This window comes from Equus przewalskii, chromosome 27 (assembly GCF_037783145.1).
Source record: "Equus przewalskii isolate Varuska chromosome 27, EquPr2, whole genome shotgun sequence".
NCBI classification, from domain to species: domain Eukaryota; kingdom Metazoa; phylum Chordata; class Mammalia; order Perissodactyla; family Equidae; genus Equus; species Equus przewalskii.
This window is the reverse complement of record NC_091857.1, coordinates 36011097-36031212: the sequence shown is the minus strand read 5'-3', so window position 1 is coordinate 36031212 and position 20116 is coordinate 36011097. Positions and strand designations below refer to the sequence as shown.

Below are 20116 nucleotides of genomic sequence, written 5' to 3'. Positions count from 1 at the left end.
TCTCCAGTTAGGGCACCCTAGGATTCCCTTCACCTGTCTTCTGTAGGTGTCATTTTCTCTCTGATTTTTTAGCTCATTTACTTCCATTTTATTTATTTGATATTTTTTCCTGTCTATTCTCTATGTCTTGTTCCCCAGCAAAGTCTGTGCTCCTCTATGCTCTCTCCAATATCGCCTTTATTTTGATAATTTTACTTTTCCCCTTTCTTTCTCCAGATCTGCCAGCTCACATTTCACTTTCTTAAGCTCTTGCTTCATAGACAAGTGGCATTTTATTCACAGCTTTCATCTAAATCATGGCAACATTTTTCTGGTGAGATTTCGTTCTCTATTTCGTTCTTCTGTTTTTCTTATAGTATCTTTGCTAGATCCTGGCTTCCTTCTGAGAACTCACATTTGCAGAAACCTTATATCCCCAGAGAGAGATTGCTTTGTGCGAATATCTGGTTCTTCCCCCAACCCTACTTCTCCAAGACACCAGGACCACGGGAGCTCCTGCCCACCCAGCCTGCACACACTGTGGTCACCAATGTTGGTTTTGCCCCTGGGATATGCCTCCCACTTTCACAATGCATGCTTTGCTGAGGCTTGCTCAGATTCGATAGGCATGGTCCATCTCTCTTTGTCTTTCTCCGTGTACCTCTGCTCAATGTACCTGGTTGGTGGCCCATTTAACTATTTTGTGGTTGAGATTTTATCTATTTCCTAATTTTATGCAAAATAGAGCTTGTATTTTCTATTCCTCTTTCTCCCATTTGTTTTTGTATGGTTTCCAAGCAGAGAAGAAATGCTGGTTTTTTTGCTGCCATTTTTAAACCTTAAATCCTATTGTTTATATCCTCAGTTGTATTAAATTTGGACTTGATTTTTGAAAAATAAGTAAAGTAGGAATCCAGGAGAAGTAGTAGAAATCATCAGTTAAGAGAGTGGGCTGAGTTCAAGCGCCAGACACCACACCATCTGGCTGTGTTATTGCAGGAAAATTATTTAACCTGCATGACCACAGCTTCCTCGTATGTGAAGCAGATAAAATAAGGGGATTAATATGATGATTTAGTAAGATGATTCATAGAAAGCATTTATTATGGTGCCTGGCACATAGCAATTAGTCAATACACGTTAGCTGTTATCATCATCATCATCATCATCATTATTGTCATTATCATCAGCTCACATGTTTAGCCAGTTGTCCTAAAACCGTTTGTTGAATAGTTTATTTTCCCACTATCTTGAATTGCTTGAGAGTCTATGAAAAAAAAATGTGTTCACTGAAATACGTGTTTTGTCCCTCTCTCTGTTACACTGATCTGTATGTTCTGACATCAGGACCGTGCACATCAGAGTTTTCTCTCTGCTTAATGTATTTTCATATCTAGTACAAGACTCCCCTCATTATTTATCTTTTTCAAAAATATCCTAGATTTCCCACATGGATTTTTGTTTGTTTGTTTCTTCTGAATGAATGTTAGGATAATTTTATCAAGTTTCAAAGAAATTATTCTGAAAAATTTGAGAGGTTGTAGTAAATTTAAAGGTTAAGACGGAGAACATGTTGAGCCTTTCCAGCCGATATGGTGAATAGTCTCTCCGTCTATCCAAATCTTTTTTTTAATGTCCATTATAGTTTTATTGTATTCTTTTTATATGCTTGTGGTAGTGAACTTCTGTTGACAATTTCTTTGATCTTCTTTGGTTTTCTGGGTGGAAAGGTGTTGCGTCTGTAGCCAGGGTTTATTGAGTCTCTGCAGCTTCCCATATCTCTTTCTTCTCCCAACAATGGAGAGTTTTTCCTTAGTTCAGGGGATTTCCTATTTTCTTCCACTCTGTAGCACACACAGAGGGCTCCAGTGGGGATGGGACCCTCCTTTTCCTGCCTGTTTCTCTCTAGACTAGCTTTCTGCCACCCATCTTCCTATGTCCTTCCTGCTGGTAGCTGTAGTACATTTACGCATTTACGTAAGCCCAAAGTTTCCCCAAATCCAATTTTCCCTGAATTGCAAGAGAATCCATCACTTTTTGGAGCGCTGATCCATAAATGGTTTTGCCTTTGCTCAGGTATCTCCCACTGTCCCCAGTGAGCTGTTGGGAGGTTATCATTTCTGCACCCACAAGATGCAGTCTACCAGAGAGCCTGGCTGTCCCTTACCACCAGGGTCCCAAAAGAGTCCTCCTCTGCTTGGTGTCAACCCACCTGCCAGAACCCTCCCCACTTGTCATAGACTCTTTATGGAGGCCAACAGAGACTTGAATCTTTTGTTTATAAATCCATAGGAATAAAACCTGACACTTGCAACAGTTCTCTGGCTGTTTCCATGCAGTGTGCTCAGCTCCAGACTGAGAAACAAGCGCCGGGCTTAGTACCTGGTCAGACTGCTCAGGTGACCCCCTTGGAGCCTCCTCCTTCTCCAAGGACTTGCCCTGGAATGCTTCACCTTGGTCTTGCTCACACCTTCTCTCCCAAAGTCAAGGTGACGTTCCGGGACCCTCCACAGTCCCCAAGGGTTCGACCTTTTCTGTGCCATTGCTTGCCTGGACCTACAGTGACCTCTTAAGTCTTTCCAGGAACACCTACTCCAAACTCGTGCACCAGGCTTGACCAGGTTCTTGGTCCCACTTGTTATCCAGTGTTCCTTATCCCCACTAGCATGCAAATAAGTGACAAGAAATGAATCTTGAATTCTTACAGGGAAAGAGCTCAAAGAATCTAAAAAGGAGAAGAAGTCAACACCTCCCTGTGACAGAAGTAGTGAAAATAAACCCAGCTTCAAAGATGAACGTGGCTCCCCCTTGTCCAAGAAAAGCAGCTCTGCTGGTGTGTCCCCCACGTGGGGACAATGCATCTCACTAAGCAAATAATGAGTTCTTGGAAAAGGATTATGAGCAGAACAGAGAGGATGAGGGGCCAACATATTGTTTTATTTTCTTCCATTGATGGTAGAATAAAACTCACCAGCACTTCTGCCCTCCTTTGTGCTAAAACCAGTGGAGTCTTAGTGGCCCTGGGAGCTGCTCCAAGACCACCGTAGACCCCTCACCCAAGGAAGCTGCAATTACCCTGAGCCTTGATAGGGTCACCAGGACAGTAGACTCTGGGGCCCATTTTGCCCTCTCTTCCCTTCTTTTTCTCCGCTCCTCCATCTTCTCTCTTTCTAATTGCCTTTCTCCAGGAACTTTCTAGCAGTCCTCTTGACGATAGAGGCAGCCACACTGAAGGCTAATGTTTGAGGACCTCTTGCTCCAGGGAAGTGGTGGCTGAAGACCTCATAGGGTAGACAGAGCTGTGGGGACTCTTCACAGCCAACAGTCCCAATGCAAAGCTGTGGGGTGGCATTGGCACAACCGAGCCACCTAAACTGCTTCCAGTATCACCTGTGCCATCTGCAAGTGCTGAGTCGTGTCAGTTCATGGTTGCATTTTCTGATAAGTGAGTGAGGGACCCATGTTCCATCTTGATAATAAAAAAGGATGCTTGCAGATTAGGCACAGAGTTAAAGTCATGAAACCGGCATGCTAAACTGGTGGGCTACCAAATTGTCACAACCCCTGGGGAGGCACTAATCTAGTCCACCTAATTACAGTTGTTTTCATGGGATAGCGTTCTTCAGTATAGACATAAAGAAATTAAGGGAAGAAAACTGAATTGCACAGTGAACATAACTGTATGCATATTTAGGAAAGAAGTAACCTTGACGCTGTCCCAGCTAGGGTGTGGTGTTTTATCAAGAATGGATTTAATACAGGGAATTAGATGCATGCAAAATTTTTGGAATGATGGGAGAAACTCAGCGAACTTTCAGGAACTTAAGAAATGTGGGAACCATGAGAAGCTACTCCCGTCTGTGGTCACAGCTGCCCACAGCACCATAAAGCAGCAATTTGTTCTCCAGGAGTTGGGTGTTTGGTGTCTGCCCATGCATCAACTCGCTGCTTCTGAAGGACAGTGATGATTTCTTCCTTGCATCATCAAAATCATATTCAAGTGCCTCTTACTGGTGAAATATAAACCAGAACCTGGTGACAAATCAGCCAAGGAAATGTGTTTTTCAGGCTTCCAGTCCCTGCAGTTTAGGGAAGAGTTCGAAAGGCAGCAGTAGTGCTGAGGACCAACAGGCAGTATCTGGTGCAAACATTACATGCATGCATTGTACAGGGTGGACGCTTCCTTCTTTAGGCTTGGGAATACTCTCCAGCCTGGAACTGGACCAGTGTCTTAGGATGTGCCTTTGAACACTTCTGGCTTCTTCTCTGGAACAGGACACCAGAACTCAGCACTCTGCCCCTGAGCAAGGATTCCCTTTCCAGCTGCCGAACCTGAAATAGTTGAACTGCTGTCACTCTGGATGCTTGTTCTCTCCTCTTCCCATCTCCACCTCTGTCTATACCTGCTCCCTCCCTGCAACTCACCAACTATTCTCAGAGGAGGAAAACCCTCACCCTGAGCAAGAAAAATGAACTCATTCCTCAGGAAAACACCTCCTTCCCCATAAGGAGAAAAGAGACTGTGTTTTGGATTCCTTGTTGAGGAGAAGTAATAGCCTGTAGCCTTACTCTCTGGATGTAACCCAGGGAAAGTAGAGACCCCCTTCCACTATTCCCCTCTACTTCAAATCAGTCATTCTCTGCCCTGCCATGGGGACTCCCTCACTGTGCTCATTGACCAACTTCTTCTGGTCGTTGCCTGTGGGCAACTCACTCCCGTTCATACAATCTTTTTTCTTTTTTGTCTGTACAACAATCTATATGTATGTAAATGGATTCTTCTTCCCATTTCATATATAATCAAATTAAGGATGCCAAGGCAATAAGCTACTTCCTCAAGGGCACAGCTCATGAGTTTCAGAGATAGACTTAGAACCCAGTTCTTCTAATCCTCAGCCAAGCGCTCTCATTACAGACCAGCAAAGACTTAAGAGTGGAAGAAAGATGAAACAATTACCACCTTTGCTGCTGCATTCAAAGCGGGCTGAGTTGGTGACACTCAGCTGTCCCTTTTCCACTATTTCCACTCCCTCAGTCCTTGAGAACACTGCTAGGCATATCTTTTCAATAAACGAGAAAGGCCACACAGTATTAACATACCCAGGAATTCAGTATGTGCCCTACATAATGCTGTAACATTTTCTCTTCGTGTAACAGAGCACTAAAACTGTCCTGGATTGACCCCAGCTATCCACGGAAAATTGACAGGTTTTTAATGAATGACTTTCCATTCCTACAGTGTATCTTCTAGCTAATTACCTAGAGTGCTTACCTTATGCTAGTAAGATTACAGAATTTTGAATATTGTATGCGCTGTGTTAAATTTTTCTCTTTACGATAATGATGAATCTAAAGTAGATGACCAATAATTCTATCAAACCATGGCGAAGTCCACTTTCCTCGATATGACAAGTGCTCACCCTTGAGACTATTGTCCTTATAGTGGATGAATTGGTTCACTTTTATTCTGTTTAGCAAGCAGGTTCAGATTTATAAATGGTATAACCATTCATGTTAGGTTCATTTGCTAATGAAAAAAAGATTTAATGTTTTTCAAATGCACTTACACTTTATTTCTGTCATCATTAGGACGTTTCATTAGTGAAGAAGTTTCTCTGGGTCCAGATAGGAATTAGTAGATAATCCTTTTCAGCTGCTTAATTGAGACAGCTTAGCAATGTCGGTAAATTTTATATTGTAATTCTTTAGTATAAATGTGTCAAATATTACAAGTATTTTTCTGGTGAAAATTCGTTGAAGAAAGGAAAACATGTGTGTTTTTGACATGAATTATCCTGTAATTTTCTCATATTCTATCAGCTTTTCAGTAGATATTTAGAGTTTTGTAACACAGTTTTACATAATTTGTTAATCCTATAAAATTTTCAGATTTCCTGGTTTGCTGTCTTATAGGAAGATTTTTTAAATCTCACATTTGACTGCGTTTTCAAGTTGTGGATATTAAACTAGATCTAACTCTCAATTCGCAGTTGACTTTGAGAAAGGCTTCACTAGCCTTTATAGATTTTCAAACTTGGGACCAATTTAATCACTTGAATAAAAATTAAAGCCTTTTTCAATGATTTTGAGTTCTAATAATACCCTTATCCTTATCCTAAAGAACAGGTTATCCACAAGAAGGAGTTGTCGAATTTATAAAACCAAATCCTTAAAACATACAATCCAACTCTTCTAAGAGAAAAAATATACGGTCATCCTAATAGATGAGGAAAGGTAGCTGATAATATTCAACATTCAACCCTGATCCAAACAACAGGGAAAAAAAAGTTTTGTAAAATAGGAATATAGAAATACTTTTTAAGATCCAAAGTGCCTTGGCAAATGAAAATGAAAAATATAAAAAGTCCAGCAGATACATGAGCAAAGGATATGGACATACTGTTCACTAAAGAACAAGTACAAATTGCCGATACATTTGTGAAAAGATGCTCAAACTTATCTATAAGCAAAAACAAACAAAAAAATAGTAAAATCATGCAAATTTAAATAATTAGATGTATAGTGCATTGATGAAGATCAACAAGATTAATCGTTTACATGCGTGAGGAAAAAACCCCAGCCAGCACTGATGGAGGTAAAATTGGCATATCTTTCAGTAAGCAATTTGGCAATATATTTTAGCGTTTAAATGTGCAGAATTCTACTTCAAGGATTAACCCAAAAGATTTCCTACCAATGTATCTTCCTCTCTATTTATGGCTTGATTGATGAGTGGAGAGGTCCATTGCAACATGGTCCTTATTCTTGTGGAAGAGGAAAGACTAAAAGTCAACTGACAATAAAATGATTTGATAATTATAAACAGAAATTTAAAAAAATAAACAGCAATATTGTGCGCTTACGATATACTGTACTCCAGTTTAAGAACTTCAGTGCCTACAGCACCCCATGAAGGAGGTTCTATTATTATCTCCATTTTACAGAGGAGGGAGCCAAGTAACTGAAAAGTTGCATTATTACCTAATTCCCCACAGTGTATCGGTGATCCCTTGCTGTGTAACAAATCACCTCAAAATTTAGTGGCTTAAAATAACACACATTTGTTATCCCCCCGTTTCTGTGTGTCAGGAATTCTGATATGGCTCAGCTGAGTTCTCTGGCTCAGAGTCTCTCCCAGCACTGCAGTCAAGGTGCTGGCTGGGGATGTATCATATCAAGGCTCAACTGAGGAAGAGTCTTCTCCCGAGATCACTCATGTCGGCAGGTGTTGGCAGGATTCAGTGTCTCACAGGCTCTTGGTTGGAGGACTCTCTCATGGGGGACTTTCCATAGGACAGCTCACAATATGGCAGCTCACATTCCCCAGAGAGAGGGCTCTGACCTCAGAGAGAGAGATTGAGAGACAGGCCACAATCTTTTGTAACTATAGCTACTGACCCAGTGTCTGCCACACACTTGGTGCTCAGCAATTGAACAATAAAGCCCATTTGTGTAAGAACAGAGCACATTTTTATATGCACATTTCATATGTGCTTATAAAATATTAGGAAAGCTATAGTCTCGCCAAATAGTGAGATTGGGATCATGAGGAGAAAAGAGGGCATTTACAATTTTACAATTTGAATTTTTAACCAAAAATTCGCAGATCCCTAGCCTGAAATTGTCATGTTTTAAACCCTAGTAGGTAAATTAGTAAACAACTTTCATAAATTTATTTTCAAAATCAATCACTCTTTTACTGACATGTTCAGTATTCATGAAACATATGTTAAAATCTTCTGTGAACTTTCATATGAGTTACATTTTAAATCATTTGTGTTACCCACGTTTCTGTTATAATTTTGCATTTTATATATTTTTGATAATTTCTCTGACAGTTTCCAAGGAGTGAACAGATTTGGGGATAAAATGGTCTTGTTCATTTAGTCTCACTTTATAAAATATTCAGTAGCTGATACTGAGGAAAGCAACATATTGAATTTATAACAAAATACTGTTACATTTCTAAAACTTATTCATCCTTGATTTTCAATTATTTTTGAAGGAGATACATTTTTAAATGTTTTTCTACTCAGAATTATGTTATGATATTTCATATCTTAGATACGTGATAAAGAAGTGATCCAGATATGTGAGTATTGTTAGGATGTGCTCTCCCTTCCAACTTTACAATGATCTCTCATCCATGTGCTTCTTACATATGTTTACACCAGATGTCAGCCAACTATGGGCCACAAGTCAAATCCTGCCCACACCTGTTTTTGTAAATAAACGTTATTGGGACGTATCATGCTGTTTTGTTTGCATATTTTTTATGGCTACTTTCCCTCTTCAATGGCAGAAATAAGTAGTTCTGACAAACAGTATGGTTTGCTAAGCCTAAAATATTCACTATTTGGCCCTTTGTAGAAAAAGATTTTCAATTACTGTCTGAAAATACTGAGAATTTTTATCCATGACCATGGTACAGGCTTCCGTGTATAGATCTCCTTTCATTGTTAGCAATAATTTCTGTAGTTACTAATGGGTCAGTCTTGCACATATTTTGTTAAATTCTTCTCTAAATATTTCCTGTTTAGATGCATATGTATTATTTTTTAAAATTTCAATTTCCAATCTCTTGTTACTAAAAATATAAAGAAAGTTACCCCTGAATTTTGTATATTGATGTGACTTTACTGAACTTGTTTATTATTCTAGCAACTTTTTTGTAGATTCTTTTTGATTGTCTATGTAAAAATCATGTCATCTATGAATGAAGACAGTTACAGTATGCTTTTCTAATACATTTTGTTTCATTTTCTTGTTTAATTGCTCTTGCTAGAATCTCCAGAAATATGTTGAATAAAAAGAGTGAGAGCAGACGTTCTTGCCTCTTTCTTGATCTTTGGTGGAAAATAATTCAGTCTTTCAGAATTAAGTATGATGTTAGCTGTGAATTTTTTGTATTAGCCTTTTATCAAGTTATTCTGTTCTATTGCCAGTTTACTATGAGATTTTTATCAGGATGTTGAATTCTGTAGTTTTTTTTCTTTTTTTTGTGTCTATTCGGTGATCATCCTGTGTTTCTTTTTTGGTCTGTTGATACAGTGAATATCATTGACTAAGTTTTGAATTTAAACCAACCATGCATTCCTGGAGTAGATCTCACTTGGTTATGATATATTATTGTTTTTATATATTGATACACCTGATTTGGTAATATTTGGCTAAGGAGTTTTATGTCTGTTTCATTAGGAATATTGGTCTGAAGTTCTCTTTTCTTGATTTTGGTATCAAGATGATACTGGCCTCATAAAGTCAACTGTAAAGTGCTCCCTCCTCATGTATTTTCTGAAAAAGTTTGTGTGAAATTGGTGTTATTCTTCTTTAAGTGTTAGGTAGTATTCACTAGTGAAGCTGTCTGGGCTTTGAGCATTCTTTGTGGAAGGTTTTCAACTACAAATTAAATTTATTTATAAATATAGGACTCTTAAGATTATCTAATTTTTCTTGAGTGACCTTTGACAGTTTGTGAATTTCAAGGAATTTATCTATTTAGTCTAAATTGTTAGGTTTATTGCCACGAAGTTATTTTGCTATTATCATTTTAATTCAAGTAAGCACTGTAGTGATGGCCTCTTTCGTTATAGTTACCTGTGAATTGGGTCTTCTCTCTTCTTGATCAGTCTGGCTGGAAGTTTTTTTATTGCATTGTTTTTGTCAAAGAACAGGCTTTGGCATTATTGATTGTCTCTATTGTTTTTCTGTTTTGTATTTCATTAATTTAAGTTTTCCTCTTTATTATTTCCTTACTTTGGGCTTTATTCGCTCTTTTCATAATATCTTTTTAGGGTAGATGCTTAGCTCATTGATTTGTGATCTTTTTCCTTTTTTAATACAATAATTTAGTGCAGCAAAATTCCACCTAAGTATTACTGTTAGTTGCATCTCACAATTTTGATATATTGTTTTTACATTTCAACTCAAAATACATAGTTTTTCTAATTACTCTTGTGATTTCTTCTTTGACTCATAAGTTATTTAGAGTATGTTGTTTAGTTTTCAAATATTTGGAGTTTTTCCAGATACATTTCTGATATTGATTCCAATTTTACTTTTGCTGTGGAAATAGAACATAATTTGTATTATTTTTATCTTATAACATCTACTGAAATTTGTATTATCACACACAATATTGTCTCTTTTGACACCGGTTACAAGTGCATTCAAAACCAACATATAGGGGCCAGCCTGGTGGCGCAGTGGTTAAGTTCACACATTCTGCTTCGGAAGCCCAGGGTCCACTGCTTCAGATCTCAGGTGCAGACATGGCACCACTGGACAAGCCATTGCTGTTGTAGGCATCCTACATATAAAGTAGAGGAAGATGGGCACAGATGTTAGCTCAGGGCCAGTCTTCCTCAGCAAAAAGAGGAGGATTGGTAGCAGATGTTAGCTCAGGGCTAATCTTCCTCAAAAAAAAAAAAAAACACAAAACAACCAACATGTATTCTGCTATTGTAGGGTGTAGAGTTCTATAAATGTCAGTTGAGTCACATTGATTGATAGTGGTATTAATGTCTCCTTTATACCAAATATTGTTTCTTCTGCCCTTTATTTCTTCTCTTTTTGACACTGTAATTATTCAATGTTAGAACATGTGATATTGCTCCAGAGCTCTAGGATGATCTATTCTGTATTTTTCACATTTATGCACTTTTTATTTTACTTTGGATAATTTCTATTGACCTAGTTTGAAGTTCACTAATTCTTTCCTCTGCTGTGTCTAATCTGCTAATTATCTTGTTTAAGAAATTCTTCATATCTAATGTTGTGTTTGCTGTTTCTATAATTTCATTTGTCTATCTGTCTCTTTTGTATAATTTTATACAATCCCTCACCTGTTTGTGGATATTAATCATAGTTTTTGTAAAATTCCTGTCTGATAGTCCTGTACTAAAGTTCTCTTGATGATTTTTTTCCTCTGGTCCTTTTTCCTTGCTTTTTTTGTGTCTCATAATATTTTATTGAATTCTGGCCATGGTGCATAAAAGAAGAGTAGAGATGGAGGTTTGTTATACTTATTTCCGGTTCTTTAGTTCTTATCTGCTTTTATGACCAGGACCTTGTCCTTTTACCCTGTACCAAAGGTGAAATTGCTTATACATCCCATGTCTCCTTGCAAGGCTTCTAAGTCTTTACAACTAAGTTTACCTAGCCGCCTGTGACTTCAAGTTTCTGATTCATTCAAAGAAAAGTATGATTTCATAGATTAACAGTCTCTTTTTTTGTTGTTAGAATGGAAGTGATATTCTTTTGTATCTTTCTCCATCCTTAACAGAAATGGAACTCTCTTTTTTTTTAGTTTAAGTTTTCTAACTCCTCTCTAGCAGTTCTGTTTTGATAGAAATCACCTGTTGTAGGGATTCTGCTTGTCCTTATTCAGTGTGAAAGGTCCCCTTGGATACCTTATTAAATTCCCTTGTCTCTTTGGTGGGGCTGGTATACCTGAAGTAGAAATAAGGGAAGAGGTGGCACAGCCACATTCTCTGCCACTGTGAGTTGTGGGGTATCAAGAGGCAAATGGTCAGTTTGGTGCAGAGACGTCAGGAAGAAGTGTCTCCTCCTCTCATGTCCTCAGATGCAAAGTCTGAAGTTTCCTGCATGAGGAGTATGGTGACAGCACACGGTTCAGCTCCTGTGTAGGTTCAGGGGCCATGGAGACCAGCAGCTCCTCTCTAGAACACACTCTTGGCCCGTGATTTGGGCTTTCTCCAGGAAGATGGAACTGGTCCTCACCCCTGGGCCCTCTCCCCAAATCCTCAGACTCAGGCCAGAGAAGAGAGAAGCCCAATCAGCCTTTGATGTCTTGGATCACACCCTCCTAGCCCCACCCAATGTCCCCAGGAGAGAGGCAAGCAGCATAGCAGGTTAATCCAAACCACCATCTGCCCAGAAAACTCTTGAGACCTTAATCCTCTGTTTTATTATTTCTAAAAGATTTTTTTTTCAAACTAGTGTCATAAGGATCTCCCATATAAATCATATCACATCTGTGATTAGAGTATATCACACCTGTGCCATTATCTACTTGGATGCAAGCACTCTGAAGAGAGTGGTCCTTTAATTCTGTGCTGTCTCAGTGCAATGAACTGGCTTCCTTATTTAAGAAACATTGAATGGTATTAACAGTGTGTGTGTTTCTAGACTGGAGTATGACCACACTTAGAAGAGAAATCTGCAATGCTTGTATTCTCTTTGCAGACTCAGATGTGTGCAGTGAGCAAGGTCTTCAAATGCCGTGTCCCTGGAGCCCTCCTTGTTTGCATTCATCTTAAGCCCCTGGGAACACAAGGAATTTATTTAGCACCGTGAGAGATGTCTACTTCTGTAGTCACTCTACTGTGATGACTTTGAATAATTTATCAGCTGCTTAACACTCATCAAATTTGTTTTTTTGTGTTGAAACAATCTGTAAGGTCTCTTACTCTTTATCTCAGAGTTTGAAATACTGTCATTTTAAATAGACGTGTTTCTCTCCAAACAAGAATTTCCATGTTAGAAGAAAGAAAAAAAATACTTCGTGTTTCCCATGACTGTCCCCTGTGATATATGTTAAATGTGCATCGCTTCTCTTTATTAGTCTGGGTGACCTTGAGCTTACTGTCTCCCCATATTTATTCATGTTTGCATCATTGTTGCTCTGTTTTATTCTATTTCAGGTGCTGGGGTTCCCCAGTTCCAACCAATTGCCCTGAATGGCCGAATTCAGGTCCTCAGCAATGGGTCTTTGTTGATCAAGCATGTCGTGGAAGAAGACAGTGGCTACTACCTCTGCAAGGTCAGCAACGATGTGGGCGCGGACGTCAGCAAGTCCATGTACCTCACGGTGAAAAGTAAGGAAGAAGAACGCTTCATTTTACCTAAATAGGTCTTTTCGGGCTTAAATTTTCAATGGTCTCCCTACACACTTCTTTAAAAACAGATCACAACAAAAACAAAATGTTGGTTTGCTATAGCTGGGATTTGACGTTTTGCTGTCCAAAAAACACAATTGAAGAGGATGGCAAAAATCCAGCCAGTTGTCAACAGCATGCCCATGTCCCCTTGAGTCTGGGGCATGGAGCCACATGATTCCCTCCCTTTGGTTCCCATGGCCACTGGTACAGTCTCTGGGCAACCTAGCAGACGAGTGGGTCTCTGCCTTGCTATCCTGTTGATTTTATTGTGGAACAGCCCAATATACGGTCTCAGATGTGTTCTTTTCAGAGGTTTTTTCATGCATTTTATTATTTGAAAGCTGGCTTGTCCATAGATTTCCCTTTTAAGATCCTTATGAAATCAAGCAACCAGAAACCTCTACCAAAACACACAACTACAAGAAGATTGAAACGTGTAACACTGTGCTTAGGGTCCATGCCATGTTGCTGACCCATTTTATAGGAAAGGGTACCTTATAATGAAATTGTTTTCGTACTTTGGTAACTAAACCACCAAAGAAAAGACATAAATTGGACCAACTTTTACTGAGCGTCACTTATTAGCAAATGGTTGTACATCTTGTTGGCAGTGAACCGCTTATGTCTTTCTCCATTTTTATAATTTTCTTTTGGATAACTTGTGATTTCTTCCTGAGTACAAGGCTTTGATCTGGCTTCCTCTTTTTAATTTTAATTGTGCTACTGATTGATTGGAAAGGATCACTACCATATTGTTTATTAGGGGGGCTGGATTTAAAAGTGAGTTTCAGTGGTGTGTGTACGTGTGTATGAGATATTTAAAGGCTAGCTACACAAAGACTAGTATCCATCCTGTTTCACTAAGAGCTTGCTCTAGTTAGTCCATAATTTCCAACAGAACATTGACAATATCAAACCATCTATTTGCTATACTTTTATATCCTGTAAGAAATTATAGGTCTGAAATAGGGTTGCTTGGAAATATGTGCTGCATGTATCCAATACATAATTTTGACTTCTGAATTTTATACTCTGGAGGAACTGATGTGCAAGAATCTGAAGACAATTTGTCCTAACACTGGAATCCAAAGTTGAAATGGTAACTTTAAAAAGTGATAAATTGATGAAATATTAAGGAAACCCAAGGGCTGAGGATCGGTGGCGACCAATGTTGATCCGTCTTTCCCCAATGAAAGGAACATATTTTGCAATTGCTTTGATATATTTTAAATGTATGAAGCATTTTTGCATTCCACAAATACTTATCTAGGCTCTAACAGACACAAGGCCCTATCAAGGCTGTAAACACAGTCAACTATGGACCTCACCCTCCTGAATGAAAGAGCAAATGCTTTGGAAAAGGAAATAACAAGGAAGACTATAGAGCCTACTAATTATAATGTGAGATGAGTAGTAATATGTATCATAGATGTGCTTTTCAAAGGAGGACAGAACTGCCAGCTTGAGGGGATTAAGGAAAGCTTCATGGAAAAAACTTTTAAAGAATGAGTAGAATTTAAAAACGCAGAAACTAAAGATTTTCCCCACGTCTCCTCTCTCTATCCCCTTGGTGCTGGTAGTGGGCGTGGAACTACAAAGAAAACGTCCCCCTGCCCTTAGCAGGCTTTCTCTCTCGTGGGGCCATCAGGCGTGGGTGTGTACTACTCCTGTCCAGCAGAATGCACTACTGTTGGAAGACAGTGCGGCACACTGCGAGCGTACAGATGAGCGTACGGTTCGCATTTGCTGGTAGAATCGGTGACTACAGCATGAAACTCTGCAGCTTTTGAGCTGAGTCCTAAAGGATGCAACAGGTTTCAGAATTGTTGTGGGTAAACCGAGGCACTCAAGGGAGAGGGAACAGAGAGAGCAGATGTAAGAAATTAAAAGACCCGAGAAAAGCAGTAGCTCTGTGTGAAGGTTGTACAGTGCGCGGAGGGGATAGAGAGGGAAAGCTTTAGGGTGAGCATATGTCCAAGAAAAATGTTCTCAGAGTTGGCCAATTTTAGATTCTCTCAACCCGTACAAACTGTTAGTGGAGAGATGGATGCACTTAAACAACAGTTCCTTTCACCAGTTCTTGCTAATCCTCGGGTGGCTTTATAAGTTATTTCAGCTTTAAGTGTCTGGTATTTTTAACCTTTTAAAAATCATATTTAAATTCTGAAAGGCAAAAAATAATTTGAGAAAGAGATATAGAAGCACAAAGAAGAAAGATATTCAGTGAATATATCTGTTGCTCAAGTGATACCATTTAACAAAAACAACTAACACATGTAAGGTGAGTTTTGCTTTCTCTTGGTGGGTTTGACCAGACTATAAGTGTGTGCAAACTGACACACTGAGGCAGCACACACAGCAATGGGAGATCTGCCGCTGGGTGTATGGCTATTTTACTAAGAAAATAGGGAGGAAGTGGAAGCAGGGTGCGTTGGTGCTGGTGTGATGGGGGCAGAGCTGGCGCCCTGGCTGCTGCTCAGCTGCCCACCAGCAGCTGACGAAGCCGATTTTGTGTCCCCATAAGTGGTAACAGGATTATACCTGACACCACAGTGAGGGAGGTTCTGGGCTCTTCTTATCTGACATTAACCAGGCTTACATCAGGCACAATTTCTGTAATGCTTTATTGTTATTTCTAGAGATAATAGAGAGGATATATTAAAATGCAGACTCACATGGGCACACCTAGTGTGCACACCAGACCCAAATGCCTTCCAGGTAGTAGCAAGCAGAGCAAAGACTATCATCTCATTATCCTTTATTGTGATCTCTTAATATAGTCCTAGTAATGACGTACACACACTCAAACTCATGTGTGTGCACACACACACCCCCTATTCCACACAAACTCAGAAAAACCATCACCAATGAACGAGAGCTACCTCTTCAAAACCCAAAAGGACAAGAATGACAGCCAAACAGGGCCACCCTGCCAGCCACTGGGAAAAACACTGCATGGAATCCCTAAAAAAAGGGACAAAGTCTCCTCCCCTTTTCTCCAAAGGGTTGATTACAGGCTTTAATGTACTAAAGAATTTCTCAATATTGCTCAAATTTGTTACGTAAAAATGGTAACAAGTCTACTTTGGGGTGGTGACTACTATTTTGACAACCTTCAAGCAGTAGCCCCCAAAGGAAATCCTGTTAGGAAAAAAAAATCTTACACTCCCAAGTGAAAATTGGTGAAATCCTCAAAGACAATATGAGAAGGACATGGAGAGGGGTGAAGAAGTATGATGTAATCAATGGGGGAGCCCAGGGGACAGTGAAAATCCCTCTATGATTGCACCCCAAAGCCCTAGATTCTTTTCCTGGTTCCACTACTTCTAACTATGTGATTCTGGACAAATTGCTTTACCTCTCTGAACCCAAAAAATAGCAAGAATTATGCCTTCCTCACAGGGGTATCATGAAAATTAAAGGGGATAATGTATGTGAAAATGCATTGTATAATATAAAGCCCTCCACTTGTGTATTCGATGACATACAAATAGCACATGATGCTGTTGGTTGTAGAGAAAGAAAACATATACACTGGTGGTGCTGGGTACCAGAACATTTCCAGAAAATCGCTCTGAAGAAGAAAATGAAAAGGTCATAGGAAGGAAGAAGGAAGAGGCAACACAACTTGCAAGATCCATGGGGAGGTATTTTCACATCCATGTGATGCTGATCCATGGGAGTGGCACCTCTGCAAACTCTGGTGGCCAATGCTTTTTTTTTCCTTTGAGGATGATTAGCCCTGAGCTAACATCTGCTGCCAATCCTCCTCTCTTTGCTGAGGAAGACTGGCCCTGAGCTAACATCCGTGCCCTTCCTCTTCCTCTGCTTTATGTATGGGATGTCTGCCACAGCATGGCTTGACAAGCAGTGCATAGGTCCCCACCCAGGATCAGAACCGGCAAACTCCAGGCCGCTGAAGGGGAAATGCGAACTTAACATGTTCCACCAGGCCACCAGGCTGGCCCCACTACTATCTTTTTCCCAATCCTGGTTGTTTAAGAATCATCAATAAAGTGTTTGAGGATTTCAAACTGAAAAAAAAAATTTGATAGAAAGGAAATTGCACTGCTCTATGTAAAAATAGTAACTATTCTTCCTTTTCTATGTCATTAAAAACAGAAACAAAAAAAATGGGCTGCAAATATTTCTAAATTCAATAAGAGAGAACTTTCTGGCTGATCAGTTGATGTCAGAAAATTAAGGCGTCTTCTCAGAGGAGAACTGCAGACTCCCAGGATGCCTGGTGCTGGGTTTTATGCTCGTTTTAAAGACCTAAACTCTACAAGACAAGACCTGCTGTGGGGGGGTTCACCGGGAGTGCTGGGAACTGAGCACAGGCTCAGTCTCCTGTCTGAGAAATTTTCTTACCTGTACACCAACTCTTTCAAAACCCACTACTCCAATAATAGAGCAATTTAACAATGAGTATCTCCCACCCACACTTTTTTGGAATCAGTCATGAGGCGGCCATGGGCAGAGACGAGACCAGGCAGTCAGGTGTGGAATGAATGGTCATGGAAAGCAATCAGGGAGACAGAAAAGTAATCAAACCCTTCCAGCTTTGTTGGTCTTCTTGCTTCTGATTCAACATTATCCATCTCAACTCTAATTTATCTTTCACCAGAATTCATCCCACGAATAGGGACCCAAAACATCAGGCGATTAAGGACCCTTGGCAGAAAAGACTGAAGGACTAGGCTCTGCTTTCAAGCAAATTTGTCCTCTGGTGACAACATTGCACCCCTCACCCCAGGCCCATTAGGGGCTGAAGAAGCCTCTCCCACTGTGCTAGGGACCGTTTGGGATCTGGGAAGGTGGCCTTTTGTGGGAAGAGAATAGTTCCCAAAACTGCTGGATCTCTCAACTGGATGAGCTGTTCCTAATGTTTCTCCTAGATGCCAAAATTGCGTCCTCCCTTCTCCCAACTTTCTGCCCCTGGCGGATCTGAGCCTGTGTGTTTCCAGGAATGCTGGTTACCATACGGATCTGGGGCCCATGATGCACAAGAAACTCTTCTCTGGTCGGCCGCTCTGCATAGGTCCTTCCTGACCCCACCTGCAGTATAACAGAGCATCCCTCATCAAACAGGGCAGATGTTTCCCTGGAGAGTCACTTACTCTTGGGATCTAACGAAACTCCCCTGGCTCCCGGAGCCAACCCACAGGCTCCAGGGCAACCTTGGTCCTGAGGCCTTCCTCTGTCAGGCTCAGCCCCGGCAGGTCCCTGGGTGCCATGCCCATCTCTCTTCTCTGCCAGAATGTGAGTACACATGCCTGCACCCTGTGTGTGCACCCACCAACTCAAGTCAGCTTTGATCAGACAGTCCCGAGGGCCTCTGCCATTGCTGGACAGACCGCAATAACGTGATCTGACCTCAGGCCACTTCAAGTCCTGCCATTGCCAGGGTGGATATGTGGGTCATGGCATACAATAGTCCATTCTTCCCCCACCAAAGAATCCTTATCTGCCCTGAATATTCCTTCAATCTCCATTACTTCTGGCCCTCACCTGCTGCCTCCAGGACCCACAGATCTTTACCTTAACACCTAGTTATCGAAATAAAAATCTTCTTCTCCACTCCTTGCAATTTCTCTGTGATACTCCTGGGAGAAGAAAGGAGCACAGTGCCAAGCTGCCCACACATGAAGCTGTGATGGCCTCAGTCAATCCCACAGAATTCTTCTGGGCTCCTCATGGTCGCTCTGACAGTCTGCCCTTTCCTTTAGAACAGGAGTAAAGGCTTATTGTTTGTTTGTTTGTTTTGCTCTTGCAGAGGAAGGGGGAGTAAAGTTTGAATGCATAACACTACTAAATTACAATTCTTTTTGTTCTTTAAATTGCCAGATAGCTCACGTCCATCTCAGTCTAAGGCTGTTTTCCCTCTGATATTTTAATTCGGGGTGCTTCTCAATCAAGCCTCTGAAACCTTGGCCCCTGGGCCCCAGGGGGCTGTGGATGACCCGTGAGGGCTCTGGGACCCCTCGAAATCACATGCAAAAGTGTATATATTTTTCCGAGAAGAAACTCTGTAGACTTCATGGATCCATGATGCAAAGAAGCTAGAGAACTACTGTTCTAGAAGGTCACGCGCGGGGCGGCCTGAAATGAAGATGGCATGTTGTGCTTTTCACATATCTCAGATCATCAGACTGGAAGCAACCAAGCACATGAGAGTATGGTTATAAGGGGCCAAGGAGGAGTCAGCCACCGTGAATCAGGTGCTGTCTAGATTTTATTAAAAACTAGGTTTTAATATTTCATGATCTTTGCTTCACGTCTACACTTTTATTGAAGCCTTAGGGACACATGTGAGGAAAATGAGTCAAAGTGATGCAACTCTGTGGTTAACAGTCAGGCTCCAGACTCACGCTGCCCGGGTTCCACCCCTCCAAGCCATGTCACCTGGGGCAAGTGACTTAGCCTTTCTCCAAGCCTTCATAAATCAGAGACCCTGAAAATACCTCTCTCGTGGGGTTGCTGTGAGGCTGACATGGGCCATCATGTATAATCACTTAGCAAAGTGCCCAACATGTGGCGGGTACAGACTGAGAGCTCCCACTGTTGAGGCTGAGGTTGTTAATGCTGTTGTGATTGTTATCATCCTCATTCCCAAATTAGTCTGAAGACCTCCCCCCACCCCGAAAAAGACAAATTAGCACCTGTAATAGAATGTGAGGTGTCCCCGATTCAAAAACACAGTTGTTTTTTTAAATTGCTCCATTCATTTATTAGTTAATATTCATACAGCAGAGGGGAGGGAAAGCTCACCAACATTCTATGGTTTCACAAGACACATTGCAGGGAAAACATGACTAAAAGGATCAGTAGTATCCTAGGGTCTTGGTGGATATATTCCTGGAGAGGGGGGTCTCACTCCTGGAGGGTGGGTGCCTATTTGCATCCCTTGGGAAGAAGGAAGGAAGCCCAACTGGTGGGCCCATGGTGGTGTCATACCAGATGGAGGAGCCATGTGCCTGGCTGTGGGGCTGCTTGGCCCACAGGCGTGGGTAGGGTCCCCGTCCCGATGAGCACTGCAGTGGGGCTCCAGCAGTGCTGGCCCACAGGCGTGGGTAGGGTCCCCGTCCCGATGAGCACTGCAGTGGGGCTCCAGCAGTGCTGGCCCACAGGCGTGGGTAGGGTCCCCGTCCCGATGAGCACTGCAGTGGGGCTCCAGCAGTGCTGGCCCACAGGCGTGGGTAGGGTCCCCGTCCCGATGAGCACTGCAGTGGGGC

The 20116-nt window shown here is 41.1% G+C and overlaps 1 protein-coding gene across 7 annotated transcripts in view; it reads left to right on the top strand.

Annotated features, from left to right (window-relative positions):
• DSCAM (DS cell adhesion molecule) overlaps positions 1–20116 on the top strand; it is a 695956-nt gene that overhangs the window by 468376 nt on the left and 207464 nt on the right. For all 7 annotated transcript variants that reach the window (XR_011534071.1, XR_011534072.1, XM_008538164.2 and 4 more), the window contains one exon: positions 12645–12818. Coding sequence is in view for 5 of the 7 variants with exons in the window: in XM_008538164.2 (XP_008536386.1) it covers positions 12645–12818 (174 nt within the window). In the remaining 2 variants the exon portion in view is untranslated. The remainder of the gene's footprint in view (positions 1–12644; positions 12819–20116) is intronic.